The sequence below is a fragment of the Phacochoerus africanus genome, chromosome 7 (genome assembly GCF_016906955.1).
Source record: "Phacochoerus africanus isolate WHEZ1 chromosome 7, ROS_Pafr_v1, whole genome shotgun sequence".
In the NCBI taxonomy this organism is placed as follows: Eukaryota; Metazoa; Chordata; class Mammalia; order Artiodactyla; family Suidae; genus Phacochoerus; species Phacochoerus africanus.
The window spans coordinates 11,678,580-11,703,651 of NC_062550.1; the positions used below are offsets into that span (position 1 = coordinate 11,678,580).

The 25,072-nt window shown below is 44.5% G+C and overlaps 1 protein-coding gene across 19 annotated transcripts in view; it reads left to right on the forward strand.

Moving 5' to 3' along the window:
* Positions 1-25,072, forward strand: part of RBFOX2 (RNA binding fox-1 homolog 2) — a 270,031-nt gene that overhangs the window by 104,056 nt on the left and 140,903 nt on the right. Inside the window, exon 1 of one of the 19 annotated variants that reach the window (XM_047786422.1) lies at positions 14,025-14,245. The exons of the other annotated variants lie outside the window; for them this stretch is intronic. Within the exon in view, the coding sequence (XP_047642378.1) occupies positions 14,231-14,245 (15 nt within the window). The 5' untranslated portion in view covers positions 14,025-14,230. Of the gene's footprint in view, positions 1-14,024; positions 14,246-25,072 lie in introns of those variants that run through there. 19 annotated transcript variants of the gene reach the window in all.

Below are 25,072 nucleotides of genomic sequence, written 5' to 3' on the forward strand. Positions count from 1 at the left end.
CAATGATAAGCAAATCTGTAAACAACTATGAATTCTTAAGCCAGGCAGTGACCTAGGTGCTTTATGTATGTTATTTTTGATGTTCATAATACCCTACACTTATAGATGAGGAAATAGGTTTAAGAGAAGCTACTTGCTCAAGGTCATAGCTAGTGAGTGGTAATTTGGCACTTTAGTTCCAGATCTTTTTCACTTCCAATCTTTCTTTCTTCAGTACCATGCTGCCGCTGGAAAATGATCTTGGGAGTTTATTTAATCATCCCTGCCCAGACCTCAGCTCTGATCACCCCAGAAAGTCCATATGCCTTCTTTTAAAAAGGGAAATTACCATTTTATATGATAAACTTCACAGTTGCAAAAAAAAGTATATTTCCTAGTCTTTGTCATCATCTCTAGTCAGGTAACTTTTCACTAATGTTTATAGTTTCAGTTATTTTTACTGAAATTTAAATTTAGGAGTTCCTGTCATGGCTCAGTGGTTAATGAATCTGACTAGCATCCATGAGGACGCAGGTTCGATCCCTGGCCTCACTCAGTGGGTTAAGGATCTGGCATTGCCCGTGAGCTGTGGTGTAGGCCGCAGACACAGCTCCGATTTCGACCCCTATCCTGGGAGCTTCCATATGCCGTGGGTACGGCCCTAAAAAGACCAAAAATAAAATAAATGAAAAAATAAATCCATCAATTCTTGTTTTAAGTGAAAATGCTAAATAAGTGGCTACCCATCATCAGATTCTGGAGAGTTAGGGGTTTCACTGTGGATGGGGGTGGGCAGGAAGAGGCAGGCCTTAAAGGATGCGTCATATATAGGTAGATGAAGAAAAGCAAGGAGAGTTTTTTTGGGGAGCTGTTATCATTTGCTCCATCGTTTGGTACCTCCTTGTTTATCATCTCTTTGAGCACCTGAGAATGATGTTGAGAGGCCAGTGGAAGATGGGCTGGTCTTATGTAATGGCTGTTTGCTTCTCTCTTCCTCTTTTCAGAAATTTCTTATGATTCATTTCTGCTACAGTGATACTGGGCTTTCCAAATCGAGTGCAGTGAGAGAGTCATGTAAGAGAAAGTGGACTCACTACGCAGTCCCCGCCACCCACATCAGCCTAACAAACATTTCAACAGTGTTTCCTTGGGTGATTCTGAGATGAATAAGACGTGGCCATTGCCCTATAGGAGTTCATAATGGAGTGGAATTTGCAGTCTTATTTAGGATACAAGACCTATAAACACAGAGTTAATAACAAAAGGCAGTGTTTGCTTAAGAACACAAAAAAGAAGAAGTGGAATAGGGATGGCACATTTTACTGGGGTTCCGAGATGAAAGGGGTTAGGATGTGCCAGAGCAGTGAAGACAGGGTTCATTTACAATTTTATCCGGGGTATGCCCCAGGGCCGGGCTGGGGTGGGAGATGAGGTTTGGGTCTTCTTGCTACTGCTAGCGACAGCAAACAGTGAAAATGGTTCACTGAATTAAGGTAAGGTAAATACCCTTCTAGAATTGTTGGGGTTGCAGCCAGAGACTGGGGAAGGAATATTCCAGAGTTGGCAGTTTAAGTGGGCTATGTAAAGTTGCCAGCAGATAATGTGAAACAACAGCAGCAGCAGCAGCAGCAGCAACAGTAACCAAACAGCTTAATCCCTGAGGAAATCACGTTTTTAGGAAAAAAAATTTAACTCTCTTATCTTTATCTTTTTGTTTCCCAATTAGCACCCCACCCCCCTGCCCCTTAGCTTTTGAGTATAGTAGTCTCTATATTAGAAATTCGTGGACATTTATTCTTGTTGGATTTTTAAAAGATAGAGGACTTGAGGCTGAGTCATACACAAATAAAGCATCCTGTAGTCCCACCTGCCATGTGCAAGGCTCCCTTGCGGCAGCATTCTTAATGATTGCTGAATATGAGGTTCCCTCCCCCAAAGCCCACCCAATGGAGAACTCTTCCCTTTTTTAGGTTCCTGAAACTTACCTAAAGTTCAGGTGAGAGAATGTTTAGGGAAGAGGAGATTCTCTTCTTCCCCCCCCCCCCCCCCCCGCCCCATAGTAGCTTAATTTAAGTACCCTATGGAGATAAAGATAAATGTGAGAAACTTCAGGATGAAAAGAACATTAGAGACCAGAGAAGTCAGGGGAGGTCATATCAGGCTTAAAGTGGAAACTATGTTACAACCTAAGCAAGGAGCAACTGATAGGTCTATAAATAGGGTTTTATCTCAGCTTAGGACATTTTTGGCATGGTTGTAGCTTCCCATGTGGGGGACTATTGTATTTACTAAAAATAAACTGTGTTTCAGGAGATTAAAGTAAGTCCCACTGAACTCATTTATGTTGTTAAAAGTCTAGTCATAGCCTGAAAATAAGTTTATAGCGTTTGGTACGTACTAACTTTTGGGAGAACTTTGATATTGAAGCTGTCAGATCTGGGATGGAAGAGTCTGGTCATAGAAAATAATGTTACTCAGGTTTTCTTCTGGTAGTTCCGATGGCCCTCAACCCCCAGTCACACATTCAGACTCTAAATGGGTATAAATAGATGATAAGTGATCATCCGGGAAAGGCAGCGTAGTTCTAATTCTTCAGAAATCTTACCGCTGAATTAAAGCTGCTTGGATATGGCCATTCAGAGCGGAAGGGTGCTTAAATCGGCCATGCCTTTGGTTTCCCTTCTGGGGAACAAAAACCTTCATTCAAGCTGTCTGAGTTTGTGTCTCACACTCTCCTTACCTGATTGTAGCCCTTTAAATTGTGCAGCAAATTCTTGGCTTCTGTCTGCCTGTCAGCTAATCTCTGACGCCCCTAGACAGCTTATTTTCTTCTTATGAGTATATTTGAAATAAGTAAAAAGCATCTGCTGATTTTTATATCCTGTTAGAAGACTAGGAAAAGCTGAAACCCAACAACTAGTAAAACTCCTGAAAGCATGTTTCTCAGTCGTTTGACCATGGAATGCTTTCCAAAAGCTAATGAATCAAACACCATAGTACAGTGTGACTCATGTACCATGTGTGTATAGATTAGAGTAGTCACCAGAAACGGTTTCAAAGATGAGTTAATGGCTTCAAAAAATGCAATCATTTGCTTTTTTTCTGACTTTAAAACCTGTTTTAGAGACGTTAAATCATTTTTAAGTGTAAAAATGGAAGTGATTAAGCTATTTTGTTTTAAATACGCTGTCTGTGCCTTAGTGCACAGGGTAAGAATCTTCTTGCATTGAGGACCTCTCATATTATCCTTATTTCTCAAAGATGGCGTCTCTTTCTTTTTAAAATTTTTAAAATTAAACTAGTTGATTTACAATGTTGTGCCAGTTCCTGCTGTACAGCAAAGTGACTCAGTCATACATTCTTTTTTTATATTCTTTCCCATCATGGTCTGTCCCAGGAGATTGGATATAGTTCCCCAGGCCATATAGTAGGACCTTGTCTATCCTTTCTAAATGTAATAGTTTGCATCGACTGACCCCTAACTCCCAGTCTGTCCCACTCCCTCCCCTCCACCCCCTTGGCAACCACAAGTCTGTTCTCTATGTCTGTGAGTCTGTGTCTGTTTTGTAGATAGGTTCATTTGTGCCATATTTCAGATTCCACATGTAAGTGATATCATATGGTATTTATCTTTCTCTTTCTGACTTATTTCACTTAGTATGATCATCTCTCGTTGTATCCATGTTGCTGCGAATGGCATTATTTCATTCTTTTTTATGGCTGAGTAGCATTCCATTGTCTATATGTATCACGCTCTTCTTAATCTATTCATCTGTTGATGGGCATTTAGGTTGTTTCCGTGTCTTGCCTATTGTGAATAGTGCTGCTGTGAACATGGGGTGCATGTATCTTTTTGAATTACAGTGTGTGCAATATATGGATAGCATCTCATTCTTAAATGACAGGTTGTTGCGTACGCAGTAGGAACTGTATATGTACATTGAGTGTTTTTCTTTTGAATGAATAAATTATAGAAGAAAAATATCGCTAGCATCAATTTAAAAATTGTTGGACCACCTAGGGACAAATCATGGAATTCTAAAAACAGGGTTATATGTTTCAAATACATCATATTCACTAATTGCTTTAAACCCTTTATTACAGTTCTTTTTCTCCCTTAGAACCATTCAACTCTTTTCTTTTCCCCGGTGCTTTAAAGAAGGAAACTGAAGTTCCTGATGTAGTATTTTTTGGTAGATAGATAAGGAAGGGATGAAAGAGGTTTGACAAGTTCATGGAATTCCTTGTGCTTCAAACCCAGGATTCTCTGTACTTGCTTTCATCTCATTTTTCTTTTGTGCCTCGCACTCACCAGTCAGCTACTAACAGTGGTAGTTGTGAAGGTAAAGATGGTGTATAATGCTCTGTTTACAGAATAGCTAATGCACTGCGTTTGGATTTGACCACATCCCTGAGTCATTGCTCCCATTTTACAGATGACAGAAAATGAGAGTGTATATGTATTTGACTTTTTTCATTACTAAAATTCAGGAATTGTTAAGTTAAAATTTTATTTTAGGAGTTCCTGTTGTGGCCCAGTGGTAACAAACCTGACTAGTCTCCATGAGGATGCTGGTTTGATCCCTGGTCTTGCTCGGTGGGTTAAGGATCCGCCATTGTGATGAGCTATGGTGTAGCAGATATGGCTTGGATCTTGCCTTGCTGTGGCTGTGGCATAGGCTCCAGCTGCAGCTCTAATTTGACCCCTAGCCTGGGAACTTCTGTATGCCTCAGGTGCGGCCCTAAAAACCAAAAAAAAAAAAAAAAAGTTTTTAAAAAATTTTATATTGGTGTGAAATGATCAGGAACAGCAGATTAAGGAGACAGACTGGTTGGCTTTTTGGCCTAGACTTCCAGCCTTAGACATTTCAAGATTCTTTGACAGTTTCTGTCTTAGTTATCAGGCCTGTAATGTATATAGAGCTTTGTGTGACATTGAATTTTGATTTGTAAAGTTATGGTAAAATAACTGACTCTTGTAAGTATCACTTAGAATTAAGTTCACCTTCACAGAACAGACTTCTCCCTGCCCTTCCCACAAAAGTGGCTTAAACAAGACTTTGTCTTTCATGCAGACAAGGTCTGGAAGTCCAGGGCTGATGCAGTGCTCCATGGTTGTGAAGGATTCAGGATCCTCACTGCTCTTTGCTTCTCCGTCTGTAGGATGTGGCCCAGATGATTGCTACAGCTCTGGCCACCATTCCTGCATTTCCGTGGAGCGGTTTGGAGGAGGAAGAGAGATCCCCTCCCCTACTTAAGAAGACTTCCGGGAAGTCCCACATAACGTTTCTGCTAACATCCCTTTGGCCAGATCTTAGCCCGTGGCCACACCTAGCTGCAGCAGAGGTTGGGAGAGAGTCTTTTTTTGGAGGGTATGTGTATTAATGTTCTAGAATGGAAGGGGGAAGAAGAAAGGCTGCTGGGAAACCACTGGCACTCGCACCCTCAGGGACCGTCAGAGTGACCTGACCCTGCCTCCCACGTGGTGTGGAAGACATGCTCTAGTTCCTTGGGAGCTTTTCAACCTGTCTTTCCCGTATTATCCGATAAAAGGATTTTTTTTCTTGGGATACATACACTTCTATGCAAACACTTTTTTAAAAAGTTAATGCTAAGGATCATTGCAGTTTCCATTTAAGTTCAAGTTCAGCGTGGAGTTTTTTGAAACTGGTTTCTTGTGATTTCAAATAGTATAGAGTGAGCTTTTTAGTCAGAATAAAATATAGGTGTTAAATATTTAGCCGTCTAGTCATTGGTAAAGGAAAAAGTGTCATTTGTCCTTGTTTTTTGAAGCCTGGATAATCTATTAGATTATACCTTTCTAGGGGATAGAGAAATTTCTTCTTTTTTTTTTAATTTAAGGTTATTGGGTTTTTTTTTAAATAAACATTTATATTTTTCAATATCCAAAAGGTACAGAATGGCCATATATTAGTAAATAGTTGCTCCCCAGTTCTTGTCTTGAGTCACCCAGTGTCTTTACCCGAGAAGCAGTGGGTGTTTTCCTTTTTGTGTATAATTCCTCATTAAAAAATTTTTTTTAATGGCACTGTGCTGTACATTGTTCTGAACCTTTCTTTTATCACTCGAAGAGCTTCCTCGTTCCCTTCCCACCCCCCCAGGGCTCCAGGGTGTTCCACTGTCTGGATGAACTGTAATTCACCAGCTGAAGAACCTTGTCTTATCTTAGTCTCATGTCTGTACCTGCTCTGTAAGCAGCATTCATTCATGTTCGTTAAACTGAACTCTTGGATACAACCTGACTATGCAGAATATTTTAGGAATGAGTTATTTTTCGTGTGGGATATTCCAACTTGCTGAGAGGATTTCCTCTTCTTTAAGCACTATGATGTTTAAGGTTTATTTATTTTGGAAAGTAAGTCCTTTCTAAAATGTGTTACGTAAGCAGTTTATTTATTTTTAACAATATAGTGGTTATACTTTCCTTAATGGCTTTAACACAGTTGTCAACATCAGTTATTGTTTAGGACTAAAAAAGAGCTATATTTCAGGAGATTTTCCTGATTTTGCCTCACTAAGTAGCCCCATTTCGATATCTCTCTGCTTTTTGATAACTTATCTGCTTTTTAGATTTTTTTTTTTCCTCTTGCTTTCTCTTGCTCCTAATGTGGCTGCCTCTCACATAATATTCTTTTTTCCTCTGGAACGTGTTCCCTACTGCTTTTAGCTCCCTTTCCTAATTTGTTTTTTAAATTTGTGGTGGGTAAGTTGCCAGATAACTAGGGCAGAAACATTTCCAAAATGAAAATAAATAAATTCAAAGAGAAGGCCTGGCGGAGCTTTCCTGCCATTGAAAGTGTATGAACATTTTGATATTCTGGGTATTTGGAGGGCTTTTCACTTCTTAGTTATTATCATCTTGTAGAACAGCTCTGTTCAGTAGGTCTTTCTGTGACGATGGAGATGTTTTATATCTGACCTGCCCATTATAATAGCCTCTAGGCTCATGTGGCTCTTGAGCTCTTGGAATGTGGCAAGTGTGACTGAAGAACAGAAATTTTAGTATTAATTGATTAAAATTGAATTCAAATAGCCACACGTGACCAGTGGCTATGCGCTGGACACATAGCTTTAGACTGTAAATAATTAACAAGTTTGATTCTAGTGAAGCTTGGATTGGGATGCTGTTATTTTATTGTACTGAGCAAAATATATTGATAGTAAAGGCAGTTTGGAATTTTACACTCAAATTAGCTTAAAGTAAATGATTAAATTGTAATCGCTTTTTCATATTAATATTATGGTCATTTAAAACTGTAACATTCTAAAGCCATTGGTGTTGGCATGTGTTTATGTTTTGTAGCTGTGATAAAACTTTGAGTCCTTTTGGTAACTAGGGTGATATTAGTTGCGCTCTAACTTTATTTATAGGACTTGGTTAGACAGTTGCCTGAGTGCCAGAAACTCCTACAAATAACTTTGACCTTCCCTAGCAAAAAAGTTAAGGGATAAAATGTCCCATAATAGAAGATCTCAGTTCTGTGTGAGATACGCAAAAAGCTACTTTCTAGTGGAGAAATCTATAACAAATGAGAAAACAAACAAATATGTTAATTAATCATAGATTTTGATAACTGTTAGGAAGAAAAGGAACAGAGCACCGTAACATGGACAATACGGATTTGTGGGGAGGGACCTCCAAGCAGATAGAGTCGAATGGAGAGCTTTAGTTGAGGAGTGTAATTCACCCTGAGACCCGAAACTTAAGAAGGAGCCGGCCCTGCCAAGAATGAAGGCAGGATGAGGAGGGATTTCAAGCACAGGGAATAAAGGGGCTGAGAGGGGGCCGGGGAGAGGATGGGTTTGCCCTCTATGAGGACCCAACACAGGATCAGTGTATTTACAGCACAGTGATTGAAACGAGATTGGAGAGACGGGCATGTGGCAGATTATACAGCCCCTCAAAGGCCATTATAGGGCTTTAGATAGAAACAAACCTAAGTGTAATGTGAAGCGGTAGAATCAAAGAAGTGACATGATCTGATTAGAAAGTCCCTGGGCTGGTATGTGGTGAATGTTTCGAAGGGGAGCAGCAGTGGAAATGGAGGAACTATTGTGGTGTTCCGGAAAGAGACGATGATGGTAGCTTTGTTAAGGTGATGGCAGTGAGGACCAGGACAGGTCAGATACCTGGGACCTGTTAACGGTTTAGATGTGAGGGGTGAGGGATAAGGGAAAGGCCTCTGGCTTTCATTGCCAGGTGGTACCATTTATTCCACGTGTATATGGCGGATCTCTAGGGTGAAGGGGGTGGAGAATTGAGAGCCTGGGATAGGGATCAAATTTGGTAATTATCAGTGTGTTGGTCATGTTTGAAGCAATGGGAATGGTTAAGACAGCTCAGCGAGAGCATGACTCGGGACTGAGCCCCGAGGAGCTCTTCCCTTTTGGGGGTCTATTAATGGAAGCCAGAAGAAGACACCAAGAAGAGGCGATCAGTGATGCAGGAAAAGAACTGGGGCTGTGGTACCTCAGAAGCTAGAAGAAGAGAATGTTTTAAAAACGTTGCCAACTTTGTTCAATCCTGCTAAGAGCTCTGATAAGTTGAGGACAGCCGAGTGTCCGCCGGATGGAGTAGCATGGACGTAGTTGACACTGACCAGAGGCCTTGGACACTGAGTAGGTTAAAGACATGAGAGGTGAAGAAGTGGAAACTGGCATGGGTCCTTTTTTGGGGAAGATTTCCTGTGAAGTGGTGAGCAGGGAAATGGAGAGAGTAGCTGGAGGAGGGTGAGAGATCCAAGATTTTTAAAACCTTGGTTCATTTAGTCACTCACCTGTCATCGGACATTTGTGTTTTTATGTTGTTACCCTTACAGGTTCCCTCTGGTGACGTTCCTTCGACACTGAGGGGATTTTCTGAGATAGGTTCCTTGGAGGTGGAATTTCTGAGCCACAGGCCGTGCACCTTTCAGAATTTGATAGATGTTGCCAGACGGCCTCCCGAAGTGGTGATCCCAGGTGTGCTTTGCCCATCAGTGTATGAGGGCAGAGGGGAGGCTTTCTGAAGATGAGTGTGTTATTGGTGGCTTGATAATGATGGGGGCAGCGGAGGGAGTGATGAGGCAGGAGAGAGTGGGTTGTGAACAGAGCAGCACAGCCCTTACACAGGGGTGTGAGCACAGAAAGCGAAACGGGCCTCCGAGGCTCATGGTACTTCCTCTGTTGTAACAGAATGTAAGGACGAGGAGATGCGTGTGTTTCTAGGCGGAACTGTGGGCTTGGTGGACAGAAGGGGCCATCTGAATGCTTCTCTTTTTACAATGAATCGCTTGGGTAGAGCAGCAGCTGATGATTGGGTGGTGGGGAAAGAATGAAGTAGGTTTCAGGAGAAGGTAAGAAGTAGTCATTTTGGAGAGACGGGGAGCTCACAGGGCAGCTTTGCTAGGACTGCGTGGCGTTGCCGAGGGCTACGTGACGTTTGTGATCGTGAATGTATAGTGACGTCAGTTATATCGTCCTTCTCCAGCAGCATGTAGCTGGTTGGGAACTGGCACAGCGAAGGCAGATTGTATTTAACCAGGATTGGAGTTTTGCTAAATGCCAGTGATGGAGGACACATGATTGAGGATATTTGCAAGAGAGGGATTATAATCATGGACCATGGAATCGAAGCTGGACCTAGGAGGGACTGGAAGACAGGACTGGAGCAGGTGGATAATGAACCAGTGGTTGGGGTGGGAGACTTCATGAGGTCAAAGCTTGAGCGGAGGGGATTCTGGAGCAAGTTAGTTACAAGTCAGAGATCACTTGAGAATATTATTGAAACATAGTAAGGAAAAACACAGCTCTTAAGATAACACATTTTCCTCTTTTCCAGGCAGTCACTCTGGGTTCCCTAAAAACGGGGGGTAAGGACTCTAACAAATCCATTTGCCTGTAGATTTTCCAAGAGGTGAGCTTTGCTCTGTGTATGCAACTGGAGCTCACTAGGCATCATAGAAGGTAACCACAGTTCCTAAGAGGTTTCCAGAGCCTTTTTCTTACTGACCTCTGTCGTGGTGGCAGCAGCGCTTAAGAGAACCACAGCCTTTGGAAGCTCCCGCGGAGTATGTGTGCACGGGTGCCATAACTCTTCCCCGTTATTTGTTGTGTGGGTGATGGGCAGAGAGAGCACAGGCGACGGCTTCCACAGATTCGCAGTCTTGATTTGATTTTATCAATGACAATGTGTGATATAGTTGAGCTGATCTTGGAGTCTTACCCATTTGTGTTTAACTTGTGGCTCTGTTGCTCACTAGCTGTGAGACCACAGGCAAAGTGAGTCCCCATTTTCTTCTGCGTATGAAAAAGGTAAACTGGGGCCTGCCTTTCAGAGATGCTGTGGAGTCGCCCTGAGATGGTGCACGCAGAGCTCTGGCCCATGGTGTGTTCTCGGGAAATTGTGCAGGCGGTGGTGACATGTTGAAATCGGCGGCGGTGTTGGAACCCTCACTCTCTAGTTAGTCTTCCAGCGCTGTGAAGATGGGCATCCCCTCCCTGTCTTCCGGGAGCCTGTGCTGCTGGTGAGGACGGTACCCTGTCTAGGCTGGCTCTTCAGACTTCCCTGCGCTTGTGACGTGTCTGTGGCTTTGGTTGTGATGCTGATTTTACCTCCCTAAGTCTTCATATTAGGAAGCTCCCTGTTGATGCTAATGCTGCTGCTGCCGGTCCATGGGTCACATTTTGAGTAACAAAATTCTATTAGAGAGCTGCCCGCTGGGAATCCTTGCTATTTTAAGCTGAGAGGAAATGAGGTTAAAAGAGCCCCATTCGTTCAACTTTTTTTTTTTTTTTTTTTTTTTGGAGTCAAATGCAGTTGGACCTCCTCTGGCCCATTTCTGTAGCTCATTGTCGTGGTGAGACTGTTGTCTCTACCAGTCCCAAAAGTGAGAGGAGTATAAATTATGTAGAGAGGGTTGCCTCCCATTTCTTTTGAAAAATTGTCAGTGCCTGATTTCTCAGGGATATTTTTGCGAAATTGTGTTAGTTCCCCAGATGTTCACACTTTCCCCACCAGTCTTTTACACCCACAGAGAACCTGGCATAAAACATGCTATCTCTTCAACTGTTAGACTTTGAGGCAGAGCATCTAAAATGTGGCTCCAAACCCTTTCTGCCCACCAGAGTCTTCACATTACGGAATCAGTGCTCTCAGAAGCAGGAATTCAGGCTGCATTATAAGCTCAGAGTTACTGGCAGCACCCATGATGTTGTCCCTGATAATCCAATTTCTCTTTCTCAGAAGGAGGCGAGCCAGCCTTCCTCTGTGGGCCTCTCGAGGAGAGTTCCTCCTGTGATGCTCAGATCCACCCATCCCCTCTCCTCCCTCTGGGCTGATAGAGAGGCTGATAAGCTTGGAGAACAGTCATGCAGTCTGATAAGCTGTTCTGACAGGATGCAGTGCATGCGTATCCTACGGTTCCGTGTGCGACTGTGACCCTCCCGGGTCTTCCTCATGGGGCCTCGGACCTTTGTGTTTCTTAACAATAAAGCAGAGATTTCCTTATTTGACTCGATTGGTGAGAATCTTGTCTTCTCCCACCCCTTTGTTTCCTTTCCTTTTTTTTAAGGTAGGGAAATATGAACAAGCAGGAGCATGAATTAAAAATCCACTTAGCTTGCCCATGCATCTTTGAAGGTTATGGGTTTTTTGTTTGTTTGTTTTAATGTGAAGAAAACACATCGAATAAACCACCCAGTTCTTAAAATGATGATCAGGAAAGGAAGAGATGCCTTGGGAGTAGGAATTAGCGAACTCCCTGTGGTTCCAAAGAAGTTAACAGTGATTCCACTCATGAGAGGTTTGGAGGTAGTTTTCAGAGTTTTGTGACGTATTTAAATTTTTCTTATTTCGTTCTAAGGATGTCTTTTCTCTATGTATTTTTCTCCTGCTTCGCTCCAGGGGAACAGGGGTATGTTATCCCATCCCAGATTTCATTAAAAGATAACACCATAAAGTGACAATGTGTGAAATTTTACTGCATTTGTTTTTTGATGCTTCCTTAAGAATTGAGCGAATGTTGACAATTTTGTGTCTTCAGCGAGCTCGAAAGGACTGTCATAATCTCTTAATAGTGTGATTCTCCAACAGTTACTTAGAATGGATTGCAGGGAGGTCTGATGACTTAAGATTTAGAGCATGGGCTGTGAAACCAGAGGGGAAGCTTGCTGATAAAAATTGATTATGGACAAACCAAAGACTCTAAGTAGCAGTTTCTAGAGAGCCAAGATTTGTTTCCCCATTTTTTAAAAAAAGCTGTCTGCATTTTAGACTTTAGACTCTTACTCCTCTTTTGCGCTAGGAGCTGAGGTAATCCTGACTTCAGAGGAAGCCAAGAGGTTCTGCACAGAGAAAAAGAGAAGGGTGGGGTGAGGCTGAGAAGAGCGCCTGCCCCACCACTCCAGGTTTCACCAGGGAACGTTAGGGCGGGAGGAGGGAAGCAGTGTCCCAAGTGCTCTTGCTATGCTATGCACTTAGCATAGTGTGGACGAAAAGGCAAAGTGGCTTGACCTCGACTCTAAGAGCAAAAGAAACCCCACCGGAGCAGGTAACTAAGCTGGCTCTACAGTGAGACGTGCGAGGGAGACAGAGGCCAGGTCCTCAGGACCTGCGCTGGGCCTGCCTTGTCCGTGAGGCGTGCAGCCCTTACTTGGAGATTTAACAAGTGGGAGAGCTGTTTCAACATGTCTGAGGGGAACAGAACCCGGAGGCAGCTGGAAGGCGGTAGGCCTCTTGTTTTGGTTTTATTTTTTCTTTTAATGAGTTAAAGGGGTAAAATATTCCTCAAGACACATGATCCTTTGAGAATGTCTTGTGCACCTACTGTGTGCCAGGTCCTATGCACAAGGCTCCATGGCCCACAAGAGAGGCACTCTCCCCTGGAAGATGGGAATAAAGGGCATAGATTGGTAGGTACGGGTGAGTGTCTGGGGTGGTGGCTGGCAGGCGTGCTGAGTGCCATGGCACAGACAGCAGGCTTCCAGAGGGGGCTGACAGCCCCGCACATCTTGGATGTGAACGGGGAGAACTGGGTAGGGAAGTAGGAACGAGCGGGGGCCTTGGCGTATGGAAGAGGCATTGATGGCTTTCTGAATAAAAACCACTGGGACGGATGATTTGCTGCCCCCTGTTCTCCACCATTGAACGTAATGGATAAACATGGGCCTGGCCGAGAGGAGGAACTCAGTAAATGCTCGGACTCAACGAGGTTAGAAACCTTGGTCGCCAGGGATGTGGCAGATAGTTGACATAGTGATGCCATCCGATCTAATTGCAGCAACTCCAAAAGGGGTGTTGTACGTGGTTTGAGTTGAGGAGACAAGAGGCCTGGACAGGTTAAATAACTTTCCCCAGGCCATGATGATGGTAACTATAGACCCAGATTTCAAACCCCGGCTTTGTACCCTGCCCTATTGCCATGTTGCAACATTGCAGGCTTAAAAGCTCCTTGACTCTAAAACCCTTGTTTTTTCTCCCTTTAGAAGGGGAAGCGCTATTGATTGGAACGAGGGTGGTGATAAAAAAGATGAAAAACTAGTCGAGTTTATATGTAATTTCCCCTATGTTCTAAAATCCTCTAAGATTCAGAATTATTACTGGCAGAATGATAGTGAATTATTAGAGGATGGGGCGTAAGGCTGACGTTGCAGGGAGGGAATGTAGGCTCAGAGCAGGTTCTGTGTTCACGCTTGGCTTCTGCAAGGGGCTCGGAAGAACTGGGGCAGAGGGGAGGCTTGGCTCACTCCCCTTGATCTGGGAGGGCAGAGTTTTTCTGATTGCTTCATTCATGTTTAAAGAACCCATCTTAAACTAGTTTACGTCTAGCTGCTAGGAACCGGTGCCGGTGGTTTATTACTAACGCCACCCACCCCTGCCTTTTGCAATAATCTCTGTGAGTGATGATTGTGTTTCTAGAAGTAGAATGACGGAGAGAGATTCCCTGCAGGCAAATACAGGGAGAGTGTGCTGTACACTCCGGTTCAGACGCACAGGGCTGGGAACTCCCAGAGAGAGGGAGGGAGGGTGAGAGGGAGGAGAGAGAACAACAGAGCCGTCAGCTGGAGAGGAGGGAGGAGGGGGGAGGAGACCAGTCGTTTTTTAGGTTTCCAAACTCAAGTGATCTGGGGGGGGTTCTCCCCACCCGAACTTCTGCCCCCCATTCTGGCACCTCCTTTCCTACAGTTCACTGAAGGGCCTTTTTGCAGTCGAGGATCAGCTGGCCTCTGAGTTTGAGCAGCCGGGTCTGACATGATGTACCTCTGGGTGAGTACACAGTGCCGTGGGTGAGGTTTGCACTTGCACATATAAGGAGTGGAAAGCTGCGAGGTTCTGCTCTTGCACAAACGGCCTTCCCCACGGAGCGCAGGCTGCCACAGCCCCTTCGCCTCACAGGTGTGAGGGTTTTAAAGCCGAGCCTAGTGCTCGTGGCAGGGGATTGTTGGGTTTTTTAGTGTTGTTTATCTTGTTAGCCTTGAACGCAAGGGCTGAGCTCCCAGTGCGGCGCCGTCCCCCTGGGCTTGGGCGCTTTGGAGAAGGCAGGGGGCAGGTGAAGTGAGCCACTCCCCCCGGGGAGCTTCTGTCTTCCTGGTGGGTCAGGATCCACCTGTGTTTCGCTTGGGGGGCACTGACCTTGATAACCAAACCAAACCTTTAGATATTGAGAGCCAAGAGGCGGTATGATTCTTAATTAGAAATAAGCTTTTGAAAGTTTTTATCTAATAATTTTTATTGTCCTTCACAAAGTCTTGTGAAGTGGGTCACTGTTGTTATTAAAATTTTATGAGGGAAGTAATTAAGTCACAAAAGGTGACTTGCGCATGGTTCGACACCAAGTCTGTAGCAGCTAGAATAGTAATTAATAACCAAACATTATAAAGCATTTTATATTTGCCAGCAATTTAATACCTTACATTCTTTTAATTTATGGTTAACTATGGTGTAGTTGGGATGGAGGAAAGCATACTGGGATTAGAGAGGCTTTTAAATTGTGAAATGTGATAACTTTTAGAAGAATGACAAGGAAAATAATACACGGGGCGAAAGCCCTGCTTTTAGTTGAGAAACAGGAACATCTGTATCCCTCACAAAGATGGCGGTGTCCTCCCTGAGCAGACAGTTGTTGTGTGTTGCTAAGGGAGCCTCCGAGATGTGATGCCCTTGGCTATGAGCCAGCTTTTGAAAGTTTCCCTTTGCCCTTTGCCCTTTAGCCTAGATGTCTGGAATTGCAGAAACCTACTTGGCTCAGGCAGGCTAAATTTATAAATATCAGACAGCAGAATTTTCACTAGGTTTATGAAGATGGAGCTTGGTCACAGAGGGGCGTGTGTGTGTGTGTGTGTGTGTGTGTGTGTGTGTTGCTTTTCCTGCTTCTCCCTTCATATTTGAATATGACCTTGACGTCTAATTTCCTCCTCTCTGCTGATTTATTTTCGTAGTATTTGGAAGAAGTCAGAGAACTTTTCTGATATGACTTCTGTCCTCTCAGTGATGTTCATTCCTGTGAACCAGGCACCTGTGTGTAGGGTCTCTGCAGACCTGTCGGTGGGACTGATCAGCTGTTAACCAGAGGATGGGTTATTCTGTCTTTTGATTTGTTTGGAAGAGAAGTTACAAAAGGAAGCAAGTTGAATCAGTCTCATGTCCACCCATTTGTGTTTGATGAAATCTGTGACAGTCTCCTCACTTACTTCCTTTGTGCTTCTGTTACAGTTATTTGTGAGTTTATCTCAGTCCCTTTTATTTGTTAGTCCTAGAACAGAGCTTTCCAACCAAAGTGCCACGTGTTGGGTTGAGAGGTGGTTATGCCAAGATAACCCTGGAAGCAGCTGGGGGGCCCAGGAGTCCCCTGTCACTCGGACCATGTGCACTCTAGCTATGAAAATGCTGCCGTTTTCTGTGTGCGCCCTGACACCTGAAAGTTTGGGTAACGCTGTCAGAGGACAAAAATGTGTCAGCTCTCTCTCTTTAAGATCTTTATCATCTAGTCTAGTGTCCCACACGTTTGTCGGGTCAATGAAAGCGTTCAGAAGGCGGCATAGCCGCACCACGTCCAGGTAGAGAGAGGGAGGTCTAGGTGGTGAGGCCTTAGGCGGGCACCGAGGGGCTGCTGAGGAGCACACCTACTGGACGAGCAATAGGACATCAGAATTTTGGCGAGGCTGGTACCCACCAGGGGACGTTGGGTGACCGTTTAAGTGTTCTGACCTCAGTTTCCACACCTGGAAGATTATCTCTTCTAATTCTAAAGTCCTGGGAGGTGAATTTTGTGTAGCAGTATGGGTGCCAGGGAGACATCCAGCTGTGCAGGAAGGTTGAGTTCCTGGAAAACATGAGAGAGCTGTGAAACACACAGTACCCGCATTGCCTGCTTGGTCTGCTACCAGTGGTGAGTTAAAGGCACTGTCTGAAGCGGTCCAGAAAATCACTGAAGTATGTTTAGTTGTCAGTACCCCTGAGTGGCGTGGGCATTCTTGGAACCTGGAGAGCAGGAGAGTGAAAGTCATCCAGGCATCTCGGGTTGAATAGTTAGATGGGGCTCCTTCATCTGCTGCTGTGCATCTAGAGCCCTGAGTTATAGAATGCCGACTGTGCTGTGCCCCTGTCTTTTTGCCACATCTCCTCCCTACTTCGTTGTTGATGCTGCTGTTGTTGTGTTGGCCACACCCCCAGCGGGCAGAAGCCCTTGGGCCAGGTGTCAAACCCAAACCACAGCAGTAACCAGAGCCACAGCAGTGACAACACAGGATCCTTAACCACTGAGCCACCAGGACACTCTTCCATTTCCCTGTCAAGTCACCCTCCTTTATAGTGAAATTGGTAGCATCAGGGGCAGCATGGTACCATGCAAAGAATGTGGGTTTTAGGGACTTGACTAGGTCTAAATCCCACCTCATTTCCAACTGGGTGGCTATGAACAAGTCTCTTAATTTCTCTCAACCTCAGTTTCTTCATTGGTCCCATAGGAAAAACAATGCAGGATTTTATAGAGATTTGAGTTAATCTATGAAACGTGCTTAACATGGTGTGTGGCACATAGTAGATGCTCAGTAAGTAAGCAGCGCGAACCAGCTTTTTACCCTGCTCATTTGTGTAGCAGACCACTTACTCCCTAGAGCGTTTTCTCTAGCATGTGAAGGATGCCTTTGAATTTGTACAGGGAGAGCTTTGATAAACACAGTTTTATGTAAAATGTCTCCCTTTTAATCGGCGTTTTAAGTACTTGTGAGTAGAGAACCCTCGTTAAAGTTGCCTCCTGACAGAGAACATCCCCATTATTTTTTCTAAACTTTTTTTTTGGAGGCACGTGATGCTGTTAAGTATCTGTTGTGTCATTTATTCTCCTCCTCTCCTCTTCATTGTCCACAACTGAGAGGGCGGCAGAGCGAGAGAGAGAGTGGGGGACAGAGGCAGAGAAGGGGGAGAGGCATGTGATGCCTGTACTGAGGGAACTTACTTGTTCGATAATTAGACAATTTATGTCCAGGAAACAAAATTATAGGCCACTTATTTAAGTTCCCAGAAGTCAGGCTGTGTTCTCCCTGTCTGAGCTGATCTTGACTGGACTGGCTTCAGGCACTCTCTTAACTCATATTCTATATGGATTTCATTTTGAACTGTTGTTTTGTCATAGTTCAATACTGTCTTCTTGACAAATGAGTTCAGCCGACATAAAATGAATGTTTATGATGGGCAGAGGACTGTGCTATGAGCTATTACAAATACGAAGAGGATTAAAGATTCTCGTGCCTTTAAAGAATTTATAACACAGTGGTTGAGAGTGTGTGTAAACAGATAGTAATGATTTTTGTATGATGCTCTTCTGTGAAGAAAGTGCTTTTGTGTGTTATCTTATTTCGTCCTCACAGAAGTGCTAGGGCTAGCTGTTATTCTCTCTGTTGTCCAGGTGAGGAAAGACACCAAGAGAAAGTACATGACGGTTAGTAAAGGGCAGGGCTGGAAACTCCATCCCATGTGTATGTATATATATAGATTTGTGGCAGCACCTGTGTCCTATGGAAATTCCCGGGCCAGGGACTCAATCTGAGCCGCAGCTGTGCCCTCCATCGAAGCTGCAACAACATTAGATCTTAACTCGCTGTGTGGGGCTGGGGATTGACCCAGTGACTCTGAGTGGTTGCAGTCAGATTCGTAACCTGCTGCACCTAGCAGGAGCACCAGTCCCATGTATTTTTTTTTTAACTCTGTGGCTCTGGGTTTTTTTCTTTTTTTAACACTATCTTCTTTCGAGAGAAGCTGATTTTTTTTGTTTGTTTTTGTTTTTGTTTTGTCTTTTTGCCATTTCTAGGGCCGCTCCCGCGGCATATGGAGGTTCCCAAGCTAGGGGTCTAATTGGAGCTGTAGCCACCAGCCTACACCCAGAGTCACAGCAACCTACACCACAGCTCACAGCAACACCGGATCCTTAACCCACTGAGCGAGGCCAGGGATCGAACCCCCATCCTCATAGATCCTAGTCGGGTTCATTAACCCCTGAGCCACGACGGGAACTCCTGATGTTTTTGTTTTGTTAAACTGTTTATTGAGTAATAAGGTGTATGTTAAGCGTATACCTCACTTAGTCCTCAACACATGTGGGAGTTCGCTGTTACCTTCCTTTTACAGAGGAGAAAGTAAGTTGCTAAACTTGAGTACCTTGCCAAAGTCACACAGTTTAGAATCAGCAAAGGCAGAATTTGAACCTTGGTTTCTCTGGCTTCGGAACTTACTACACCACACTTAACATCTTCTTTTATGTGTTTCATAGTGTCTGATTTATCACTGCTACGGTTCAGCCTGATAGAGGCTAGAGCAGAGAAATGGAAATAAGGTAATTCGAAGTCTGTTTCCATATCTGCTAACTGCTTGAGACAAGTCGCTTAACTGTGTGCACTGTGATTTTCCAGGTTGTGGCAAGGATGTCAAAGTTCTTGAGAATGTTGCTAGAGCAGGCTGTGTGTCAGCGTGTTAGGAACGAAGTGGTCAGTAGGTGACGGCTTCATCACAAGACGCAGGGGCGTGGGCCGTGAGTCGGGAGGAACCGCTTTTGGTCTCAGTGGTGCCATTCTTCGGCATATAACCTTCCTAGCACTGGTTTTCCGATCTTTAAAATGGGACTACTAATACTCCACAGATTATTGAGATAATTTATGTTAAAGTTTTTTGGAAGCTATTTTGTGCTAAGCAAATAGAAGACAGTGACAGTAATAATAGCAGCTTGTTATTCAGGTTGTAGTCTGGCAGGTTTTTTTTTTTTTTTGTCTCTTTTAGGGCTGCGCCCGTGGTACATGGAGGTTCCCAGGTTGGGGGTTTAATCAGAGCTGTAGCTGCCGGCCTACACCACGGCCACGCCAGACGCGAGCCACGTCTGCGACCCACACCACAGCTCACGGCAATGCTGGATCCTTAACCCGCTGAGAGGCCAGGGATCAAACCTGCAACCTCATGGTTCCTAGTCGGATTCATTTCCACTGTGCCACAACAGGAACACCATAGCGGATTTTTTTTTTTTTTTTTTTTTTTTGCTATTTCTTTGGGCCGCTTTACTGTTCACAGGATATTTATTTATTTTGTCTTTTTGCCATTTCTTTGGGCCGCTTCTGCAGCACATGGAGATTCCCAGGCTAGGGGTTTAATCGGAGCTGTAGCCACTGGCCTATGCCAGAGCCACAGCAACACGGGATCCAAGCTGCGTCTGCAGCCTACACCACAGCTCACGGCAACGCCGGATCGTTAACCCACTGAGCAAGGGCAGGGACCGAACCCGCAACCTCATGGTTCCTAGTCGGATTCGTTAACCACTGCGCCACGACGGGAACTCCCATAGCGGATTTTTTAATGCTCACTTTTTATCACCATTTTCCCATTCTACTTGGTCTACGCATTTAGAGAACTAGACTTAGTAGTAAATTGAGTTATCACAAAAGGTAGACACAGTTCAGTTCAGCTAACACTGGAGGCCAGATACTGTGACTAGGTACTAGGGAGTGAGAAGCCACTAGGAGATTTTGAGTAGGATTGGAAGTTGGCTGAAGTGAAGTTTATAATTAGATTTGTGTTTATAAGACATCTAAACAGAGTAGAGAGGAGTAAGAATGCAGAGAGAAGTTAGGTGACGGCTATGCAACAGTCCAAGGGGCAGGATAGTAACGATGGCACGCGCTAGAGAAAGCAGGCGGCACAGGAGAGATGCTGCAGGTTCAGTCGGCAGGACAGTGCTGTGATTTGGGAGGGGTCCACGGGTTTTGGAGATGGGAAGATGAAGGGTATCCTGAGCTAGATTTTAGATTTAGTACTTTTGGGTAACTTTGAGATGTTCAAGGGGAAATACTGCTTAGATAGTTGGCTATCTAGGTCTGGAAATACAAGGAAGGATAAGAGACTTCACCTGTAACTTGCTGGGAAATCAGCACACAGCAGTAATTGCTGCTGTGGGTGATGGCCTAAGATAAGACGGCCTCGGGAGAAAAGGTAGAGGAAGAAGAGAGCTTGAGGCCTAGTGGGGGGTGAACCCTCAGAGGAGGCAGGGAACAAGGTTCCAGAGAGCTTGTTCTTCAGGAGGAAAACCAGGACACTCGGAAGCCAAGATAAAAGAGGGGCAGGAAGAGAGAACTGACGTGTGTCCCTGGCTTCAGCAACACCAGGGTCATTGATGACCTTTGCAAGGTTTTTTAGGAGCACAATGAGGGCAGAAGCCTGGGAATTCAAGAGTTTGGTGGCGGGGGTGGAGTGGGAGAAGGAAATGGAGCTAGAAAGTGTGAGTACAGATAGTTGTTGGGAAAGGTTGACTGACTCTGAAAGAACGTAGAGGGTAGCTAGGAGAGTATGTGGGTAGGGACGGATTTATTTGAATAAATTCATTTGAGAAGAAAGTGGAGTATGTGAGAAAGGCTGATAGCTCTGGTGCTTTAAGAAGATGGGATTGGCTTTAGTAGGGAGCTCTCTCCTATCCAACAGGAGGCAAAGCAGATAGAAGACGGAAGAGCTAATGGCTCTCGGGATTCAAAAGTCTTTACAGGAGCAGACAGATGAGCAGAGTAGAAAGGGTCATTACTTCCCCGAAAGGAATCGACTCGTGAAAGAGCATGTTTAGGAGCCACACATAACTCTGTGTGGCTCGTCAGTGTGGGGTGAATGGAATAGTCAGGGATGAAAATTTAAAATTTTAGAGACAAGATCATCTAAATAGTTTAAGATGTTTATTTGCTTATTCTGATAAGGAGCCATTGATGGATTTTAAATGGGATCACGTGATCAGATTTGTATATTAGAACGAGAGCAGGGGGCTTCTATTATTGTTGAAGAATTTATGTTTACACTCTGGGTAAAATTGGTGTGCATATTTCAGAAGCTCAGGAAAGTGGCTAAACAAGTGATTAATAATATGACAATCACTTAACGCATTTATTGATGACTACTGTGTAGTGAACACTTTCCAAAGGGCAGGGGGGGAAAGGGTGTGAACCACAAAGTTCTTGCCCATAGAGTTTGTACTTTTTGACTGGAGAAAGAAAATTGTAAACATGTAAACAAACAAGATAAATTCAGGAACCAATAAGTACTATAGAGAAAAGGTGCTACCACCCTGAATGCTTCAGCTCTGGTGAAAAAGGCCTGAATGATAAGAAACACCATCTTGTCAGACTATGGGAGGGAAGTGTCATAAGCAGAAGGAGCAGCAAATACAAAGTCTTCAGATAGGAATAAGTTTAGTGCCTTCAAGGGACGGAAAGGCGGCATGTGGTTGGAGTGTAGAGAAGATAAGACTGGAGAGGGAGACAGGGCCAGGTCTTTCCCCATGCAGAGATGGGAAGTTTGTTCTGGTTAACATGGGAAGGTATTGGGAGATTTTAAGCAGGAGAGTTGACTTTCTTTAGGAAACGTGATAAGGGAGGTCAAGAAGCAAGAGGTGATGGCTTAGACTCTCAGGGCAATTTGATAAGCTGGCGGGTGTGTGTGGTGAGATGAAAGAGGGATCTGGGTTATTCAGCTTCTAGTTTGAGGAATTAGAAGGGAGGGGGAATTTCTTTGCAACAGAACAGAGAGCTCACAGAAAAAAAAAAAATGCTTTGGACTTGTTTCGTCTGAAATGTCTGGTAGATACCCGAGTGCAGAAGTTCAGTGACAATTTGATGCTCAGAAGAGAGACTCGAGATGTAGGGATATGGTTGGGATTTGTCGGTGCACATTTAAAGCATCGGGAGGAAATGTAACTAGAGAATCAGGCTGAGGTTGAAGCCCTGAGGCATTTCACTAGAGGTCTGAGGATGCTGAGAAGTGAGTAAGGTAGGAGGGAAACAAGACACGTACGTGGTATCACAGACTGGGGAAGGAAGTATTGGACTTGGGTTACTGAACACCATATAACTGGTCACTGGCCTTGGTAGGATGTGGGTGGTTGGTGAACTCCATCAGAGCTGTTTGAAATGGAGGCGTGTGGAGAAAAAAAGCCAGTTGGAAGGAGTTGGAGTTGCTAATTGGCAGATGAAGTTGTTGCAACAATGAAATGTTATTTAGTTTGGGGTGGAGCAAAGAATTGGGATAGTAACCAGATGGGTAGTGGGTTCAAGGGATGAGTTTTGAAAGATGGGTGATGTTAAGGCATGCTTCATGTCACTAGGAAAGATCCAGTGGAGGGGAGGAATTGGGGTGCTAAGAAGAAAGAGGCTCATTGCAGGAACAAAGTCTCTTATATCTAGCACACAGAAGAGGGATTGGCCAGAAGCAGATTTTTTTCTTTTTAATAGGGCAGAGTGTGTGGGTTTAGAGCCAAGCAGGCTGTTGGCGTTTTCAGCGGAAGAGGGACTCCTCTGTGTCTGCCTTATAACATGTAAGATGAACACAGCTGAAAGTGTTAGTGTAGAGAGTGGAGAAGAAGTGTTGCAGGTTTGAGGAGACAGGACAAGATGTGAAGTAGTGGCCATCTCAAAAAATAGGAAGTGGGAGTTCCCTTGGAGCACCGCAGGTTAAGGATCCAGCAATACCACTGCAGTGGCTTGGGTCACTGATGCAGCTTGGGTGGCTGCTGTGACATGGGTTCTATCCCTGGCCTGTGAACTTCTATATCCCCTGGGTGCAGCCAAAAAAAAAAAAAAAAAAAAAAAAGTGAACTTATTGGGGAGGTGTAGGATGCTTAAAATCTGTGGTCATAAACTTGACATTAGTGATGGCAAGTCAATGGTGTGATTTTTAATCTAGCTATCTTCTATCATTTAGATGCAAAAGAGGGTTAAATAAATAGTTGGATTTAGCCAGGAATTGCGATTTTACCAGCTAAGTTAGATTAAGAGAAAGAGGACAAGGGAACTAGGATTTTTTGAAAAGCCTTGCATATAGTGTTGGACCCTAGAATCTAAACTGGCTTAGGAGGGAATAAAGAACATGAGGAGGAGAGAGTGGGTAGAGGTGCTGGGGAAGTGGTGGGACCGACTTGTAGATTGGCCATTGGGAGGTGGCTGGAGAAACGCGACAGTAGGGAAACTACTAGAGCAGGCACACTTGATCATGTGAGAGGAGAATGCTTGAAATGCTTGAGATTTTTGGAGATGATATGGTTATTAGTGGTGGCAATGCCCAGAGAGTGATGCTAGGTGGGTGGCTTAGGAGAAGTTGTGAAAAAATATAGTTTGTGCTTAAGCAATTAGGACAACAGCAACACCAGGGAGGCCAGAGTAGTTAATGAATCATCTATGTGGTTGTCGCAGTTTCAAGAATGACAAAACTAATGAAGGAGATGAAGACAGGGAGCCCCGTCTAAGCCATGAGGTAGGTGAAGCCTGTTTCAGAGGACCTGTACTTGGGGTGGAAGAGCGTGTCGAGATTTGGAAGGCGTCTTGGAAGGCAAGGAGGATCCCTGTGAGGTTCGGCGCTAGATGGTAGCAGGGGAGGAGGGGGATGTTTGGCCTGCTGAGGTGTGTACGGGAAGGAGAAAAGCTTCTACTGAAGAAGCTGCGTTCTCGGGAGCACGCAGGTCTCCTTTAGAGCGAAAAGGTGAAGGGGGCACATCACAGAGAAGAGAGCGGGTGTACAGGAGACTTGACTGAGGGGGGCTCACGGCTGCTGGGGCCTGAGAGGGTGAGGGCGAGTGGGAGATGGGATCGGGAGCATGGCTGTGCAGAGCGGTGTGGGGTGAGCCATCTGGAAGGCTTGGACTTCTGGTGATGGTTGAGGTGAAGGAGGATGTGAGCCAGGATGGAAATCTCTTGGGAAAACAGGGTAATTTGTGAGACCTCTAAGCCAAAGCAATGATTCTCAAACTTGATAGTGCATGAAAATGCACAGGTTGCTGAGCCCCACCTCCATAATTCCAAGTTCATTAGATTTGGGTGCACCTGGGAGTTCCCATTCCTAATAAATTCCCAGGTGATGCTGATGCCGGTGGTCCAGAGACCACTCTTTGAAAACCCCTGGTCCAGAGAAACTAGTCGTGGCTAAGTAAGCAACTTCGGCAAATAGTAGCTCAAGATGGTGTGTGGCCTAGGTGCTGGCACAGGTTTTCTCAGCACAGCTCTGTCAGGCTTTGGCAGTTTAAGGAGAAAGTGAATATATGATACTTTCTCTAGAGGAATAGTAATTTATAGGTGATGCAATTTAATTATTAGCGAACCTTTATTAAATATCTATTTTATGCAGCAAAATAAAGATGCCAAGAGTGAGAAAGTGTTTTCTTTCTCAAGGATAATGTGGTAAGATAGGGACATAGACGCCACATAGGTAAATAACTGTAGGTTGTAGCAGAAACTAATGCCAGTCAGTCACTTGGTGGTATGGGCAGGTGTCAGTAAGCGTTCAGAGCAATGGGTAATCACTGGAAATGGGATTGGTTGGGGAAGGTTTCTTGAAGAAGATGTAATTTAAGCTGGATTCTGGGAGAACTAAATAGATACAAGCCAGATGGAGAACTGGCGTAAGCAAAGGTCTGGTGTCAAGAATGACCATGAAACTTGACCGCTGCTCCTGAGTCCTACTGCCTTCATCCTGGCTGTGCTGCCATTATCTCTTGCCTGTGGTGTTTTGATGATTTTCTAACCAGCCTCGCCACTTTTCTTCTTCCTCAAGCCCTCTCCGAAGCCTGTTCCCAAGAGTGACCCTTTT